This window comes from Callionymus lyra, chromosome 19 (genome assembly GCF_982586985.1).
Source record: "Callionymus lyra chromosome 19, fCalLyr1.hap1.1, whole genome shotgun sequence".
NCBI lineage: Eukaryota > Metazoa > Chordata > Actinopteri > Syngnathiformes > Callionymidae > Callionymus > Callionymus lyra.
Window position 1 is genome coordinate 17,374,120 of NC_141836.1, and position 15,170 is coordinate 17,389,289.

The 15,170-nt window shown below is 39.3% G+C and overlaps 2 protein-coding genes across 2 annotated transcripts in view; both read right to left on the bottom strand.

The window, feature by feature from the left end:
* The window catches only part of dennd2c (DENN/MADD domain containing 2C), a 16,001-nt gene extending 8,387 nt beyond the window's left edge, over positions 1-7,614 (bottom strand). Inside the window, 3 exon segments of the mRNA XM_087780714.1 lie at positions 365-489; positions 1,667-2,698; positions 7,385-7,614. Of these exon segments, the coding sequence (XP_087636840.1) occupies positions 365-489; positions 1,667-2,511 (970 nt within the window). The 5' untranslated portion in view covers positions 2,512-2,698; positions 7,385-7,614.
* A 708-nt stretch (positions 7,615-8,322) lies between these two features.
* LOC148059763 (AMP deaminase 1-like) lies at positions 8,323-14,497 on the bottom strand. Its single transcript, XM_087780725.1, has 13 exons — positions 14,377-14,497; positions 12,355-12,520; positions 12,065-12,284; positions 11,481-11,610; positions 11,089-11,283; positions 10,889-11,020; positions 10,648-10,811; positions 10,371-10,497; positions 10,130-10,293; positions 9,103-9,223; positions 8,860-9,033; positions 8,663-8,773; positions 8,323-8,586 (listed from the first exon to the last, which is right to left on the bottom strand). Exons 1-13 carry the CDS (start codon positions 14,440-14,442, stop codon positions 8,431-8,433), a joined length of 1,926 nt encoding a protein of 641 aa, XP_087636851.1. The 5' UTR covers positions 14,443-14,497; the 3' UTR covers positions 8,323-8,430.
* Positions 14,498-15,170: the final 673 nt, after the last annotated feature.

Below are 15,170 nucleotides of genomic sequence, written 5' to 3' on the forward strand. Positions count from 1 at the left end.
TAATTATTAAATTTGCCTTCAGTGTCTGTGTGGAAGGTGTTTGGTAAAATAACTCTTGACATGAAGATAATTCAGTTGTGAGAATTGCTGAAAATATTTATATTATTCATTAACATACCATTAGTGCCTTTTTTGACATAAAGTGTATACATTTCATAACTTCCTAAATACACATTAAAAAACTATTTATCTTGTTTTTTAATATAATTATTATTATAATATATAATTATCCTTTTTAACATTTTACCTCACAGTATTCTTCAAAGTTTTACCTTCATATTAAGACCATTTTTCACTTCGTTCTCTCGACTTTCTCTCCACTGTCGCTTCTTAAAATGCTGATCCCAGCAGACTACGGACTTACAAAGGATGTCCTCGTAGATGTTGTCATCAGAGTAGGCATGGTACAGATCCAAGGTCTTGGACTCGCCTGGCACCTTGTCAGACTGCACAGCCAGTCGTGCTGCGTCCTCGTACTCGAAGGACTTCCTGGAGTGGACAGGAAAAGGGAAGTGGATGAACAGACGCCACCATTTGATTCTCTTTTTTGCAGCCACGAAAGGATCACACGACAGGAAGCTTGAAGCTCAACAGACGTTTCATCACAGAAGCTGCTTCTCCTGTTTTATAAGCGCTGATGAGCTAAGATTGTTGTGTTGAAAAAGGTTGTCACTCGAGTGTGTCAGCGTTCTACTTTGGCTTTGTTGTGCGACACTTGAATCTGGGGTTGCATGCATAGACTTAATGAAACAGGACCTCTAGCTCCTGAAGATCTGGGTCACTGGACCAGAAAACTCTGGTTGGACAATACTGGTTCAAATTGTGGTGAGGTCATACTTGGAGTGCTGCCAGTGACTGGAGCTTCTCTGCAAACCCACTTTTGGAAGAATTCAGAGGTGAAATGAAAATAAAACGTTTAAACTGAGGTTGAATACGTGCAACATATTGTAAGAGTTAGATTTGTTCTTATGTTTAGTTCAATCACCTGCAGCTCATTATCATGTCACTACTTCATGGATTTTACGAATTAACAGCCTCCAGGAGGCGCTCTATCAAGCACAAGACAAACCGACTGATGGACAAAAACAGTTTTTTTTTTTTTTGATTTTGTTCTGCTAATATGCTGACCACACACACACACACACACACACAATTGTGATTGAAAATACGCACAGTAATGCACATGATTTAACTTTTAAGTTGAAGTTGATCTAAATCAGTGAATCACAAAAGCTTTGAGAACTGATAAAAGATGATCTGAACTTGACCAGCGTGTTCTGGTGTGTTTTCTTATCATTAGTGTGTTTCTGTGTCAATGATCATGTTACAATATTGATGTGCAAATTAATTTATCGTTCATTTAGATAGTAAGGCTTATATTAAAGTGTGCGCTGTAGTTAGAAATTAGGGTAAAACTGTCCACATAAATACTGAAATGAAGCCATAAATATTGTGTTGCTTTTCAGTCTAGCTATTAATGTTTGTCAGAACAAGTGCCGTGATGTCATCAAACCCTGTTTTTTAACATGTTAAAGTTTACAAATAAACAGTCAACTCTTAACCAAATGTATCTGAGATAAGTTACATTTTCAAACAAACCATTTTTAAAACCAAGTTACAAGAACAAGTGACCTGGATTTATTTTGATGAAACTAAGAAAACTCACCTGTTCTTTTTGTGTCTAGTAAGACCAGCCGTCCTCGCGTCAGGACAGGGGGGAGGCGGGAAGTTGGGGGGCTGAGCAACTCTCCGACTCCTTGCTTTGGAGCGACTGTTGCGCTGAGATCCAGCGTCCAACTTCACAGCATGTCCTCGATACTGGAACGTCCTCTGAGGTTTAGGAGGAGGCAGGGGGTCGCCTGAAGACCCTCTCCCCGTCTCCCAGAGCAGACGGTCGCCCTCCAGTTTCCTCCAGAAGCCCCTGGAAGTGTAAAAATTCCCGGCAGGCATGTTTTCGTCTTCCTCTGACGGAGGTAGAACTTTGGAAATGACCTCGACATCCAGAATACAATGCAGGTTTGAGTCCCTGTTGATATTGAAGTTATGTTGGTTTGTGGAGTTGTTGTTGGTCTCGATCGTGGAGGGTCTCAGTTGTTGCAAGGTCAGCAGTTTATTTCCTGGGCTCTTGTTAGAAATGACTGGAAACTTGTGAAACGGTTCTGAAGCTCTGGCTGGTCCTCGTCCCTTTTGTGTTGCAGATTCCCGGAAATCTAGAGCCAGACTTTTCGCTTTCGAGATGGTGGTTTTAGCAGGAGACCCTCTGTTGCTCAGAAGGTCTCCAGACAAAGATCGGCATATATTGACAGGGCTGGTTTTGGCGCCGCCATCTTGGCTGCCCCCCTGCTGTGTGCGGCCCTCCCACTGGGAAATCTTCTGCCTGATGTTGATGCCCTGATCTTGAGGAGCCGGTCTTCCTGATGGGACATCTTGCCAGGCCACGCTGGACCCTTTCTGCAGCCGCTCCACGTCACCACCCCCTCGCCTGCTCTGCTCCACGCTCAGAGCCAGCATACTGAGAGGGGGGGCAGCCTTGTCAGGCCTTCATCCGTCAAATAAGAAAATCCCAGATACTCCCCGAGTCATGTATCCACAAGCTCAGTCAAAACATTTGCTACCAGGTCTTGTACTTTAAACTACTTCTTGTTGCTTGTTCCCATCATCAGAGCAGGGTCACTTCATTTCTTCATCTCTCGACAACCTGGAAAAAAAAAATACAACAATAAATAAATAAATAATTTGAAGACTGAGGGTCGAGACTCAAACATGTGTGACCAGCAGGAAACAAACACATCAATGGTGGATACATTACAGAGCTCATACATTTAAACTCTCATATCTTCCACTCGTGAAGAACACATGACATATTGCTAACTCAGCAAGACTTGAAGATGAAAGTGTGTCGCAGGATTACAAATGTTAAATCCTCAAAAAATGAAAAATGTGTGCAGTGCAGTGGAGACGATAAATTAACACATCTTACCTGATGCAAAACCCTTTCAGACACTGCAAGATAAAACTACTTGCAATAAGGAATAAATCAAGCATGTGGTTCAAACATATGGTTGTGTCACTGACTCCAGCATGTGAGCTGATCACGCTCTTAACAAACTTCTGTGCGACTGGACTGTTAAGAAAAAGCTACTTATATGCTTTAAATATGTTAAATCAACACCATAGAGTCAAAACATTGTGAAAGAACTTTGACACAATTGTTCTTATATGAAGTAAACAAACACAGGATACAAGTAAATAATTCATTTTTATTTAAGAGAGTGAAGTACATACTGCACTTACTTTAGAAAGTGACCACTGAAAAGTTCTTTAGACAAAAATATCACTTAGTGTATTGTAGTTTTTTTTATAAGGCTTCATTTCTAATTCTCAACCTACATGTGCTACAAGTCAATGTGAAATTTATAATAAATAAATACAATAAGATACATTAACTAGGACGTAAATGATCAGAAAAATAGTAAAGTATGAATAAGTTGCTAACATTACAGGAACAGTTCTCTCTGCTCTCTCATAAAAATCATGTTTCACTTGAGCTGAAATTGTACAATTGTACATGCAAGATGTGTACAGAGCAAAAAGTTTACGATTGTGATAAACTCCTAGCGTTTAAGACGAGCCACAATATTTCCGCTGTCGATTTGTGGTTGATCGAGTTCAACCGTCGACTCGGTGACCAATGTTTCACCACTTCCTCTCCACAGTGAATCACAACCGGGCGAGAGGCATTTATGTCATGAAGAAAACCTCCAACTGCAGAAGAAACCTTCTGCTGAATCATCATCTGACGGAGCAGCTGCAGGCCTGCTGGAATTAAACCATTTGGACACGTTGCATATGGAGTTTGGCAAGAATTTGGAAGAAAGGAAGACATTGTAAAATTCCAGAGCTCATGATCATAATAATTATGGGCTGCATTCCATCAGAGCTTTATGTGCGTGTTGGGGGGGGCACGGGGGTCTTAACAAGAGACAGTTGGTCAGGCAGAGCTCAGTGACGCCTTTGTCTCCGTTGACCTCATTTGAATGTATGCATGTCTCCTCCAGAACCCTGCCTGATCAGATCCAGACCATGACAATGTGTCGTGACTGACCCACTTGCATTAGTTCACAGGACAGGAAGACATGAGCTGCTTCCTGAGCGGCAGGAAGACGGATCAGCAGAATGTCCATAATTATGGTGTTGAAATGTTTTCTTCTTCTAGCAAATGATTTCAGTCGAGGTTCTTTTTTAATGCAAGGGATCGGTGTTGGTGAAATAAGATGCATTCTGGGAGTGTCGGACACAAGCGGCAACTAATGAAGGGGAAATAAAAGGTGGACAAGAGTATTTTCCTGCCAAAATAAAAGTCAATCTGAGCCATAGAATTAGTGCTAAATATAAATCAATAGATCATCGATTCTCTGGACTGTTTTTATGAAAGCAAAGCTTCAATTTTATCATAAGACACAAACTTTGTTTGAAAAAAACATCATTACACTGAAATGTACAATGCAGGTAATTAAAAAAAATGAATTTAGCTACCCACTGACATTATTAGATGTTTAAGACATTTTATGACCCAGATAAATACAATTAACACCAGTGGTGAGTCGTGCATTTCACAAATAGGCCTTCAGCGGCGCACGTCTGAATGAATCCACATCTCAATAAATACTTTATGGTTCTTTATACACCACAGTGATCTGACCGTGCACCGTTATCGGTCAATAAGACGTTTATCATCAAATGAACAGCAGTGCATTCATTATATCAAAATATTACTCCCACTACAGTCTGTGTGGTTTCCAGGGCCACGACACACACATCTCTCCCCAGACTAATTAACCTGTTGGGTACGTTAAAATAATGTAAATGTAGTCGTCCATGCATAACTTGCCAAACAGAATATTAGACAAATAAAGGGATTAATATTGAATTATATTATTCATCTCTAGTCCACTCATCTTTTCTTGGGTCACACACAAATTTAAGGGAATGTTTTCCGCAAAATCTTGATGCCAGGACAAGCAACCAATGTAAGATGTGATCATCAATAGTGAGCAACAGCGCTCGCTCCAACAACGGTCCGTCTAATTCTTCAGTTCAAATGCAAACTATACAGTTAAAAATCCCGTACGGAAATAAAAATAAATCTGACTGCAAATATGTTAAACGCAGTAATTCATATGTAGTGAACCACATCTGTAGTGACAAACAAATCCTAATGGAGAAGATAATCTGTCATTTTAGGTAAATAATCTTAACTAACCCACATCTGGATTCACATTAAGAGGGAACTCTACTAATGGAAATGAAGAGAAGAAGCAGCAGCAACACTGTTCAATGTCTCATAAATTATCTCACAACTTCCTAAACTTGTTGATTAACAAAACTGGAATTTGATGCTTCTATAGATATTTATTAAACAATAAAAAAGTCCAGCTGGTGCGAGAGTGATATCATGAGCGAGTGATGTGGGCGTAATCCACCATGAGTCACGCTTATGGTGTCATCAATCGCTAAAGCTACGCTCTTAGTTTTATAAGACAAACTGAGTCACCGTGAAGAAAACGGAGCTCAATGAACCCGTCATAGACGAGCAGCTAAACTGTAACCAACTGCAAAACTAACTGCACCTTCAAAAACCTGCTCCCACTCCCAGTGGTCTGCAAGACAGGACATGTCAGTGGGAGGTGAAGTGTTGTGCGACTGCGGTTTATCATCGGCGGCGAGAGCTGTAATAAAGGAGGAAAATACAGGTTTGGTAAATAGCAGCATTAGAGGGCAGAGTGAGATTAAGAAGCTCAAAGTGGCGGATCCATCTCCAGCCACTTACTGAGACATGAATCAAGACCGAACGCGGAACAAAACTACGTCAAAACACAGGCATGAAGGTCAAGTCGCTCATTGTGTTGATGAGTTCGGTCTTGTCTTGTCATCCTTTATTGCAACATTTGTTTTCAGACCTTCAGGTGAGAACGGATGTTTGTGACTGGTCTAGCTCAGCAGGAAACACTTTCTAAATGTCACTCATATTTTCTTCCTTGGAATGTCAGATTTGTAACGTTTTGAAGTCACTAAAATTCAGGGAAAAACCCTTTAACTACTGACTAAAGATACAGTATGTGGCCAGTATTTCTTGTTTACTAATGTAATGTGTAATGTTTTGCAGTGTCATCTGGGAATTTCCAACTTGACTTTCACCAGCAATGATAGATAGATATATATAGATATATATATATATATATATATCTATATATAACCATTTTCCTCCAAACAAGACTGTTGTCATCAACCAGTACATGCTCTCATGTCACTTCCATGTCTATCAAAGTCGGAACTGAAGCAGAATTGAAATTAAATGCATGACCAGGACAAACATCAATATATTGGGCTACATAACAACCTCACTATGTAAATAAGAGGAAGAAAAAAAAAAAACGCTTCACATCGTGGAGGCAACAATGGACAGAAACAAGTACATTCAATTCAAACAATTTGCTTTCAAGCAGCGAGAAAGATCTGCACTTAGATGTTACTTTTCACACACAGACACAAGAGACTCTTTATTCCCTCATGAAGTAAATATTAAATATCAGACTTATACAGCTTCAAATGGAGACAAATGTGTTATAATTAGAAGTACATCAGATTAGATTATAATCATTTTTAAATAACATTTAAAAAAAATAAAGAGTCATTCATAGTGGATCAAGTATTAAAATTGATCATGTATTATTTATTTATCAAGTATTATCAAGCAGGTCTACATAGAGAAACCCAAGGCTCAGGATTCCAAATGCAACACATAAAGTGATTTAACTTTTTATAAAATAGCTTTAAATACATCCAATAATTCAATCTTATTTATAGTGCACAACAATACAAATACATTCACAGTCATGCTACTATTGTTTAAGCAGATGACAGTGGTCAGATTCACAGCATGTTTACTAACATACATTGACTAAAACTTGTAAATTATATATAGTTTTATATTCTTTACCACCTCAATAAGTATCTCAAGCACAAGTACATTAAAGGACTTCATTGAAAAGCGTTCAAACAAAAGCTCAAAAACAAGTGAGAAGCTCGAAGCTTCACTTTAAAACACGGGTTTGTGCATTTCCGAGAGCACGAGTGGAAACGTAAGTCTCGCCGAATGAAACGAGGCCAGTTTTCACAAGAACACAGAGAACAATTCTGTGACAACAGTGTCGTGTTGAAGTTTAAAGAAGATAAATTGTAAAAGTTTAGTGATGTTTGGTGAACACATGCACAGCTGATAGCAGTTAGCTCGAGTGCAGACTCCAAACAAAAGCTTTTAAACACACTCTTGAGAAGATGAAAACAGATAAAGTCAACTTTTATAAGACAACCATAGACTTACCAAGTTAGAAGAAAAGATAAAAAGCTCTTCGTTCCAGATTTTCACGTGGAAATGATGAAAAAATCCAGCGTCTTCTTTGGCAAACGTTAGTAAAACTCCGAGGAAAACTAACTCAACGTATAGCGTCGCTTATGTTTGACAAAGTCCTGGAAACGTGTCACTGCATCGATAAGTGTGCGAGAAAAAAACAAAGAAAGCGCTGAAAGTCGAAAGATGAAAGATGAAGTCCTCGCCCAGCGTCTGCGGTTACCGGAGTCAAGCTAGACGAGTTCCTTTAACAAGATCCTGCTTGCGTCTTCAGAATAAAAGCACTAATTGAGCTTTCAATTGAGTTCCTGCATTTGTAGGTTTCCGCTTTCTTTTATTTTTGAAGTCGTTTTCTCTAGCTTGACTTTGAGAATCTTTTCCTTGAACCCTCCAATTCTGACATGACGTCATCGCATTAACGAGGCACAGCCGTGAGCCGTGGTGTGTTCACGTGTCATGGGAAACATGGCCACTGCTCGTAATATCGTATTAAATATAAATTAGTAACTTGCTTAAAGAAACTCCATTGTTTATCGTATTTATTGTTTGAAATCGTGAAAAAGTATGTAAGCATTTGTTTTGATTTATATTAAACTGTTAATGTAATTTAAAAAGAAATTATTGTAAAACAAGTTGTGGTGTTGCTTCAAAACAGGTGAGTCACCTTGAGAAAATGTGTTCACAACATACGATCTTTTAATCCCTCTAGAAAAAATGATTATTCTTAACGTTATTTACCTTTATATGAGTTATCTGGCTTGAGCTGGTTTTTCCTGCAGTGCAGATCATGTTGTGACAGCCAGACAGGATTCATAAACGTGTCGGAACAAAGCAGAACCGTGAACTTGGCCACATTTTAAAATACATCTGTTCAGGTTTGGTTTGCAAATGGAAAATAAATAAAAATAACACCAACTTGAACCTTTTTTTTATTTTAGTTTTTGAAGTTGTGTTCAGAGCGTAGTCGTTCGATAGATAAACGTTGTGTATGTGAAAAATGTAAAGTTGCATGTGGCCCTTCAGTCGGCCTTCAGACCCTCCTTGATCAGGTTCAGCTCGTAGCAAAGAGTCTCGTAGCGGTACGCCATGCGGATCTGAGCCACGTTGGTCTTCCGGATGTCGTTGCCCTCTGGACCCTCCTTCAAGTAGTTTTCACCGAGGAAGTGGGCCTTCTCCTGAAACAGCCAGATCCACATGAGATAAGATATGGAGGCAGTCGTACATGTTTCCTGGATGAGTTCCTCAGTGTACCTCATGAGACATGGCACTCTGCAGCACACTGTTCCTGGAGATCTCACACATGTCGCAGGTACTGAGCTTGAAGACCTGGGCTGCGATGGCGTATTCTTCCATCAGCGGCTCCTGAAGATTTACACAACAAAACTGCTTATTTTGACGTCTTTCTTTGAGCAAATGCAACTCAACAACAGCTACAAAGATGGCCGCACCCTGGTGTAGTGGAACTGCATGGGGTCGTCTGTGGAGAGAGACACCACCAGACCCTTCTTTTGGAACTCCAGCAGGGGGTTCTTGGCGTACTCCAGGAACAGGCTGTTGTTACTCAGTGGGGACATGGCGATGGGGAGCTGGGTCAGGAAGTACAGGTACTGCAGCACTGGACTCTGAGGAGGACCAGAGAATGAATGGTAAATTAAACGGCAGCGTTTTCACGAGGGACTACGTTAGCAAACCTTTTTGAGATTGAGGCCGTGAGAGATGTTGTCTGTGGTCATGAAGGCAGCCAGCAGATGAGTGATGGCACCAGCTTCACCACAGTGAGGTCTGAACAAGAATGTGTTCATGCCCCTCTGTCTGTCCAGGAAATAAACAAGCATTATGATGAGCATATATCAATGTTCATGTTGATACTGTGACCGATAAAGATGTCACATATCCAGTTTGAATATCGGTCTAACCGCTCGACTGATGATACCATCTCTGCTGCCCTCCACTCAGAAAACTGCTGTGTTTTCTGTGCAATGACAATAAAAGAAAGTCTAAAGTCTAAAGATGTCATTGTTTAAGATAAGATCAGAGATTATGGATCCCAGTAAAGTTTGAACTTGTTTGGTGACAACAAACACAGAGCGGTAACAACAGACTAGGGGTGTGTATTGCTAAGAAACTGGCGATACGACACATATTACAATACAGGGACAAATATACCATATATTATGATACTGTAGTAACAAGGTTTTTTTTGTAGTATTATGCAAGTATTTGACTCTGGCGAAGTCATAACTGCTGTCATTTGTTTTGAAACCAAAATTTGCCTAAACATTAGCATTAATCTATCCTCTCGTCCTCAGCCATCGCTGGGATGTTGTTTATTTATTAGCTGCGGAGGATGTTGTTAATTACAACACAAAAATTAACAATATTAGCATGTTAATTGTAAATACATTTAAAAAATATATTTTAAACACACTTTATTTAAATAGAAACCGTGAAGAAACTAGGATGAAATGAGTTGAAATATGTGTTGAAGGCCATAAATAAATAAATGTTTTTTTCTTGAGAACACATAAACAGTGCTTTGAGTATCATGAAAATATTGTGATATTTTATTGCAACGATATTTTCCTACAGCACTAGTCCTACTAGGTAAAACATTTTGTTACAATACAATATAGACTCTGAAAGATGTTGGCTCCATGTGTGAGTTAGTTTGACTCCTTGTTCTAAAGTACAAGAGGAAAAGTGAAAACATCAACTCACCTGCGGAGCTGGTTGAGCACTGCGATGTTAGCATACATGTAATAGATGTAGTAGTTGTATGAAGGGTTCTTCTCATGGTCCCACTCCTGAGGTTTGGGGATCTTGGTTGAGAACATATGACCACTGTGCTTGGACTCGTCATCTACGCTGTCAAAATCTGTCACCTGGACTCAAGAGCCAAAGAAATGTTGATTCAGTTTCATCAAGTTTCAAACGCTGGCTGAGGTTCTTTGTGTCTCACATGCTTAAGGAAAAGGCTGAGGTCCGGGTTGGACTGGGGTTCGATGGTGGCCTGGAAGACGGGCATGAAAATGTTCTCCAGCATTTTTCCAAAGTGAGGCACAAAGTTCCTGCCTCTGAAGATATCACTGAGTTGGAGAACACACAAGAGAATCAAAATGCATTATCTTTGCAGACGTTGCAGGAAAAACAACACAATGATTTCCTAACAGCTGGTCGAGTGATTATCAAAGTCAAATTCCACATTGAGTGAGTCATTGTCACGTTTGTAGACTCACTAGATTCTGGGGACTTGGATCATCCACTTGAGGTTTGGGGAGAAGACTCTGTGCTTGACGAACCAGCCGGAGAGCTTGGTCCACTCGGCCGGGTTGCACCCGTAGATGGACAGACGAGACTCCGCATACTGATACTTGGCATCCTCCAGATCGCTAGCAACTTCCTGGTATTGCAGAAGCACCGATCAAGATGGTTTGTCTTAACAAACCTTAAACCTTAATAAGGCTATTTTCGACTGACCTTGATGATGGTGGCGAAGTATTCTCTGTTGATATGGTTCTCCGTCTTCAGGTACAGGTCACGCAGCTCGCTGGCGCCGACAGGGTTGTATTTGGCGTTGAACTTATCAAAGCGTTGGAAGGTTTGTCTGCCCTTTATAAAGAAGAGAGTCAAATAAATGATATTCAAATGAAACCTGTGGGAAGATGCTGGTAACTTACAGCGTGAACATCCAGAGAGTCCACAGTGAGGTCATAGGGGTGCAAGTTGAGAGACTCAAACAGCTCCTTCATGGTCACCTCTTTACCATTGAGCTTGTGCACCACGCGGTCAGCGTCGACGCGGTAGGACCTCTTGATGAAGCGCAGCAGGTGTTTCTGGTTCATGCAGGCGGCCGCGTGGATGTGAGTGTCCACCTGGAAATGAACAGGAAGAGAAAAGCTGATAATGACAACTCGCAAAGATATTTCCTAGTTAGTTAGTTATACAAATGACCACAAGAGGGAGACATTGACAACGATTTGACTGGGAGGCTGTTCCTCTTAAGATCTTAGATATTCCATTCATCTGACGATATTTGTGGAAGATAACGTGTCATGAGGACGAGTTTTACCTTCCTGCAGTTGTAGAAATCTCTGTGAGGGTTCAACTTCAGCTCCTTCAGCTCCTCCATCTCATTCAGCATTTCATGGACATTGAACTTGGACATGAGGAACTTGAGGCGACGATGAGTGTAAGTCTTCCTGCAGATGAACAAAAAACAAAATTTATACTTAAATTTCATCTTTAATTCAAATTTAAATGTTGAAACTTAAAATATCTTTATTGAAATGTTGTGTTATTGAATTATTCATCTTTGAACAATTTAATTCAATAATCTGTATATTGAAACTTTAGTTTTAAAGAATAATACATTCATTGATTTCTATATTTAGTTGTTGAATTATTCTTTCATTAAAATAAAAAAATTAATTCAAAATTATATTATTCTTATGCTTTTAAATTCAAAATAAAAAATGGTATAATAGTGGCAACATTTTTATATTAAATTAAAAAAAGAATGTTTTTTTCTTTTACTAATTAATTTCAAAATGAAATATTGTTATTATTATTTGTTATATTAGTGCCCAAATCTTTGTTAACATCACATTTTATGTGTAAAAAATAAGATGTAGTTTTACAAATATACATTTTGACATGGGGCCCTGAGCGATGAGGGCGATGAGGAAGTTCATGTCGTCGATGAAGGTGTTGTAGTCGGGGCAGGGGAGGTCTTTGGGCTGGTGTTTGTCTGCAGCCGCAGCATCATTGTACACGTAGATCAGACCGTCCTTGATGCGAGCTACATAACCCAGGTTTTTGGGCAGGGTCTTGGCATCGAAAGGGTCTTCATCCTTCTTTGGAAGAGGGGTAAAGACTGACACACACACGACAGGTTAGATATAAAAATACTTATAAACATCCACCCCAGGTGACCCTTTCCTCACCAGGCTGCAGCTGATCGTCCATTTTGAAAGTTTCTCCCTCAACTTCACACAGGTACGGAGACGTGGTTACTGGGAAGCACTGGAAGGCCAGCCTCATGTACTTCTCTCTGATGGTCAAGGCTCTGTAGATGCCTTTGCAGGACAGCTCGAAGTCATCCATGGTCACCTACATCACAGGGAACAATCAGTCGCCAAACATCCATGATTTATACATCTAATCATTTTAAAGAAAGAGACCACTGGCATAAATTCAAATAAAATTGAATATCATCAGACTGTTGTGTAATTGTTATGGCTACTAAAGTGACTATGCTAAGCTTAAAATATTGTTTTGGCGCCCTCTAAGTCCGAAAAGTGTAACTGCAAGATGTAAAATAGTCAATGTGCCATACCAAAATGATATGAGCAATTTTATTGAGTCTGTTTCTTATGTCAGATCAAAATGTCTCTAAGAACGTCAGCCATGTGATGTAGTCACATTGACACAATCAGAGGCAAAGTTACCTATTTAATAACATAATTAAAAATACAACTAGATAGTTCTACTACATCAGCTGTGACTGTTTCAAATTAAACCTTTGTGGTTGCAAGAGCTATTATAAGAATGAATTTTAAGAAAGTAAAAAATACTATTTTGTAAAAGAAAGTATTCATTTTTCATCTTGATAGTAATAATAACAAATTGCATGTATTCAATCTTATGTAGTATCCAAGCACCATTTTCTTCCTCCATTGGTAAACTTCTTTTTCTTAAATCAAGTGAGCGAATATCTGTGCTATTAAACACAAAATAACCTCCTAATAAAAATGTTTCCAGTTCTCAAATTTGTTTTGCACTCCAGGAGAAATGTAGCCAAATAAACCAGAGCCTAAAACAGAAACTTCTCACGACAGTGTCAAGTGCACGGTCAAGACACCGAATGCCGACATGGTTCACTTTCACACGTGGGTAGAAAATCCACAAACAGCTGTTATTTCAGTCTGAGGCGAACTAAACTCTCTGCCAAACACATGTCACATTACCAGAGATTCTAGTCACTGATTTTTAGTGACAAAGAAAACACTTCAAGTTGATGGTCTGTAAATCAACTATATTTTTACCTATACAGTATATCATCTGTTGGACATTAATAAACCCCCGGTGAAATTCCAATGCCTTTCTGTATCGCCTTTTTGGGCCAGTTGTTCAAAGGTAATCTGGTCAGATTTTGGTTATTGGATTAGAACAAATCTTGAAAATAAATTGGTTTTAAGGGAAAGAAGGATTCTGAAACTGTTGGATCATGTAATCTAATCCTCGTTTAAATCTGGATCAAACCTTCAGACAAATATTTTAGTAGCATCTGAATAACTTTGTTTGGAGAAAAAAAAAAGAAGATTATCCTGATCCCAACAGGGAGTTCGACTTCATGAAGGATTTTGGGAAGGAAAGGTTTTTTAATTGGTAAAATGAATTTCTATCATTTTGTATAAATCATCCACTTATATTTTGTATTTGATTTGTTCAAAAATTAAATTAAAATGACCTTGTACCCATTAAATAAAGAACAGAACCAATGACAAACACAAATGGTATGTTCAATATTTGTGTCCTCACTGCGTATTTATTTATTTATTTAAAAACAATCAAAATAATTTCATTCTGTATTTTGTTTACTATTGGACCTTTAGCTTTTTTAAATGTTAGACTCTTAAAATACATCATAAAATATGTTTATGTTATTTTAGTTTTTTGTCTCAAGAAAAAAGACAAAAAAGTTTTTTTTTGTTCTTTACATTTCTAATATCCGAAAATCGGATATGTTGTCCCATTTAGAGCAATCAACTCCAGATTTGCTCACTTTAAAAATAATATCAGGTTGATCCAATCAAAAGATTAACAACCAAAAGTGACGCAGCATTTCACTAAAACACAAATTTCTTGAGGTACTTGTGTCGGAATTTCATGTCCTTGTTGGATCCAAGAAAGGTTCATAATGTTATTTTCTACCAGTTATATTTTGGTGAGAAGCAATGATGTACCCCAGAGGCGTAGTCTCCGATGATGGCCACTCTCTGGAAGTCAGGTACTTCCAGGTAAGTGGGCATGTCCACTTCCAGAGACACTACAGCAGAATGGGCAGCCCCGTGGGCGGTAAGCCGGCATCGTCAAGGTGCGGAAGTGCTTCTTACTGGCGGTGAGGAGATCAGATCGGTGAAGAACGAACACAGTGTAGGTACCAGAGACAAAGATGGTGTCGAACCCTCACCGTTTCACATGGTCGTCGTCAGAGTGAAGATGCAGGGCATGCTCCTGGTGCAGGATGGGACAGTCCTCAGCCACATCGAACATGGAGATCTCATCACGGACGTTCTCATCTTTGGTCTCGGATGCAAAGACCTTCTCTGCAAACGCCCTCATTCCATCGTCGGTCTCTGACAGGGAGCATCGAGCCGTCCAGATCCTGTTTCAAAGCACATTTATTATGGATGGAAGCACTTTAAGCAGGGCAGATGAAATCAGATCAGTAAACAAACTGAGAAGGCTTTCAGCAAAGAAAGAATTTAGATTATTGATTCCACATCTGTCTGATTTCATGTGACTGCAGCTGGTTTTCGGAAGCAATCTAAAGAGACCACCTACGTTCAAACTCTGCATGCACCTTGACGACTACAGAAAAACACTGAAAACTTAGACTCAAAGACAACTGTTTCTACCTAAAAACATCCGTACTTACTTGATGAACCTGATCAAGACCAACAAGAGTAGCAGCACCCAGAAAAGAGATGGTTAGAACATTAGATATGTTAAATATCAGGAAATATTTTGTGAATAT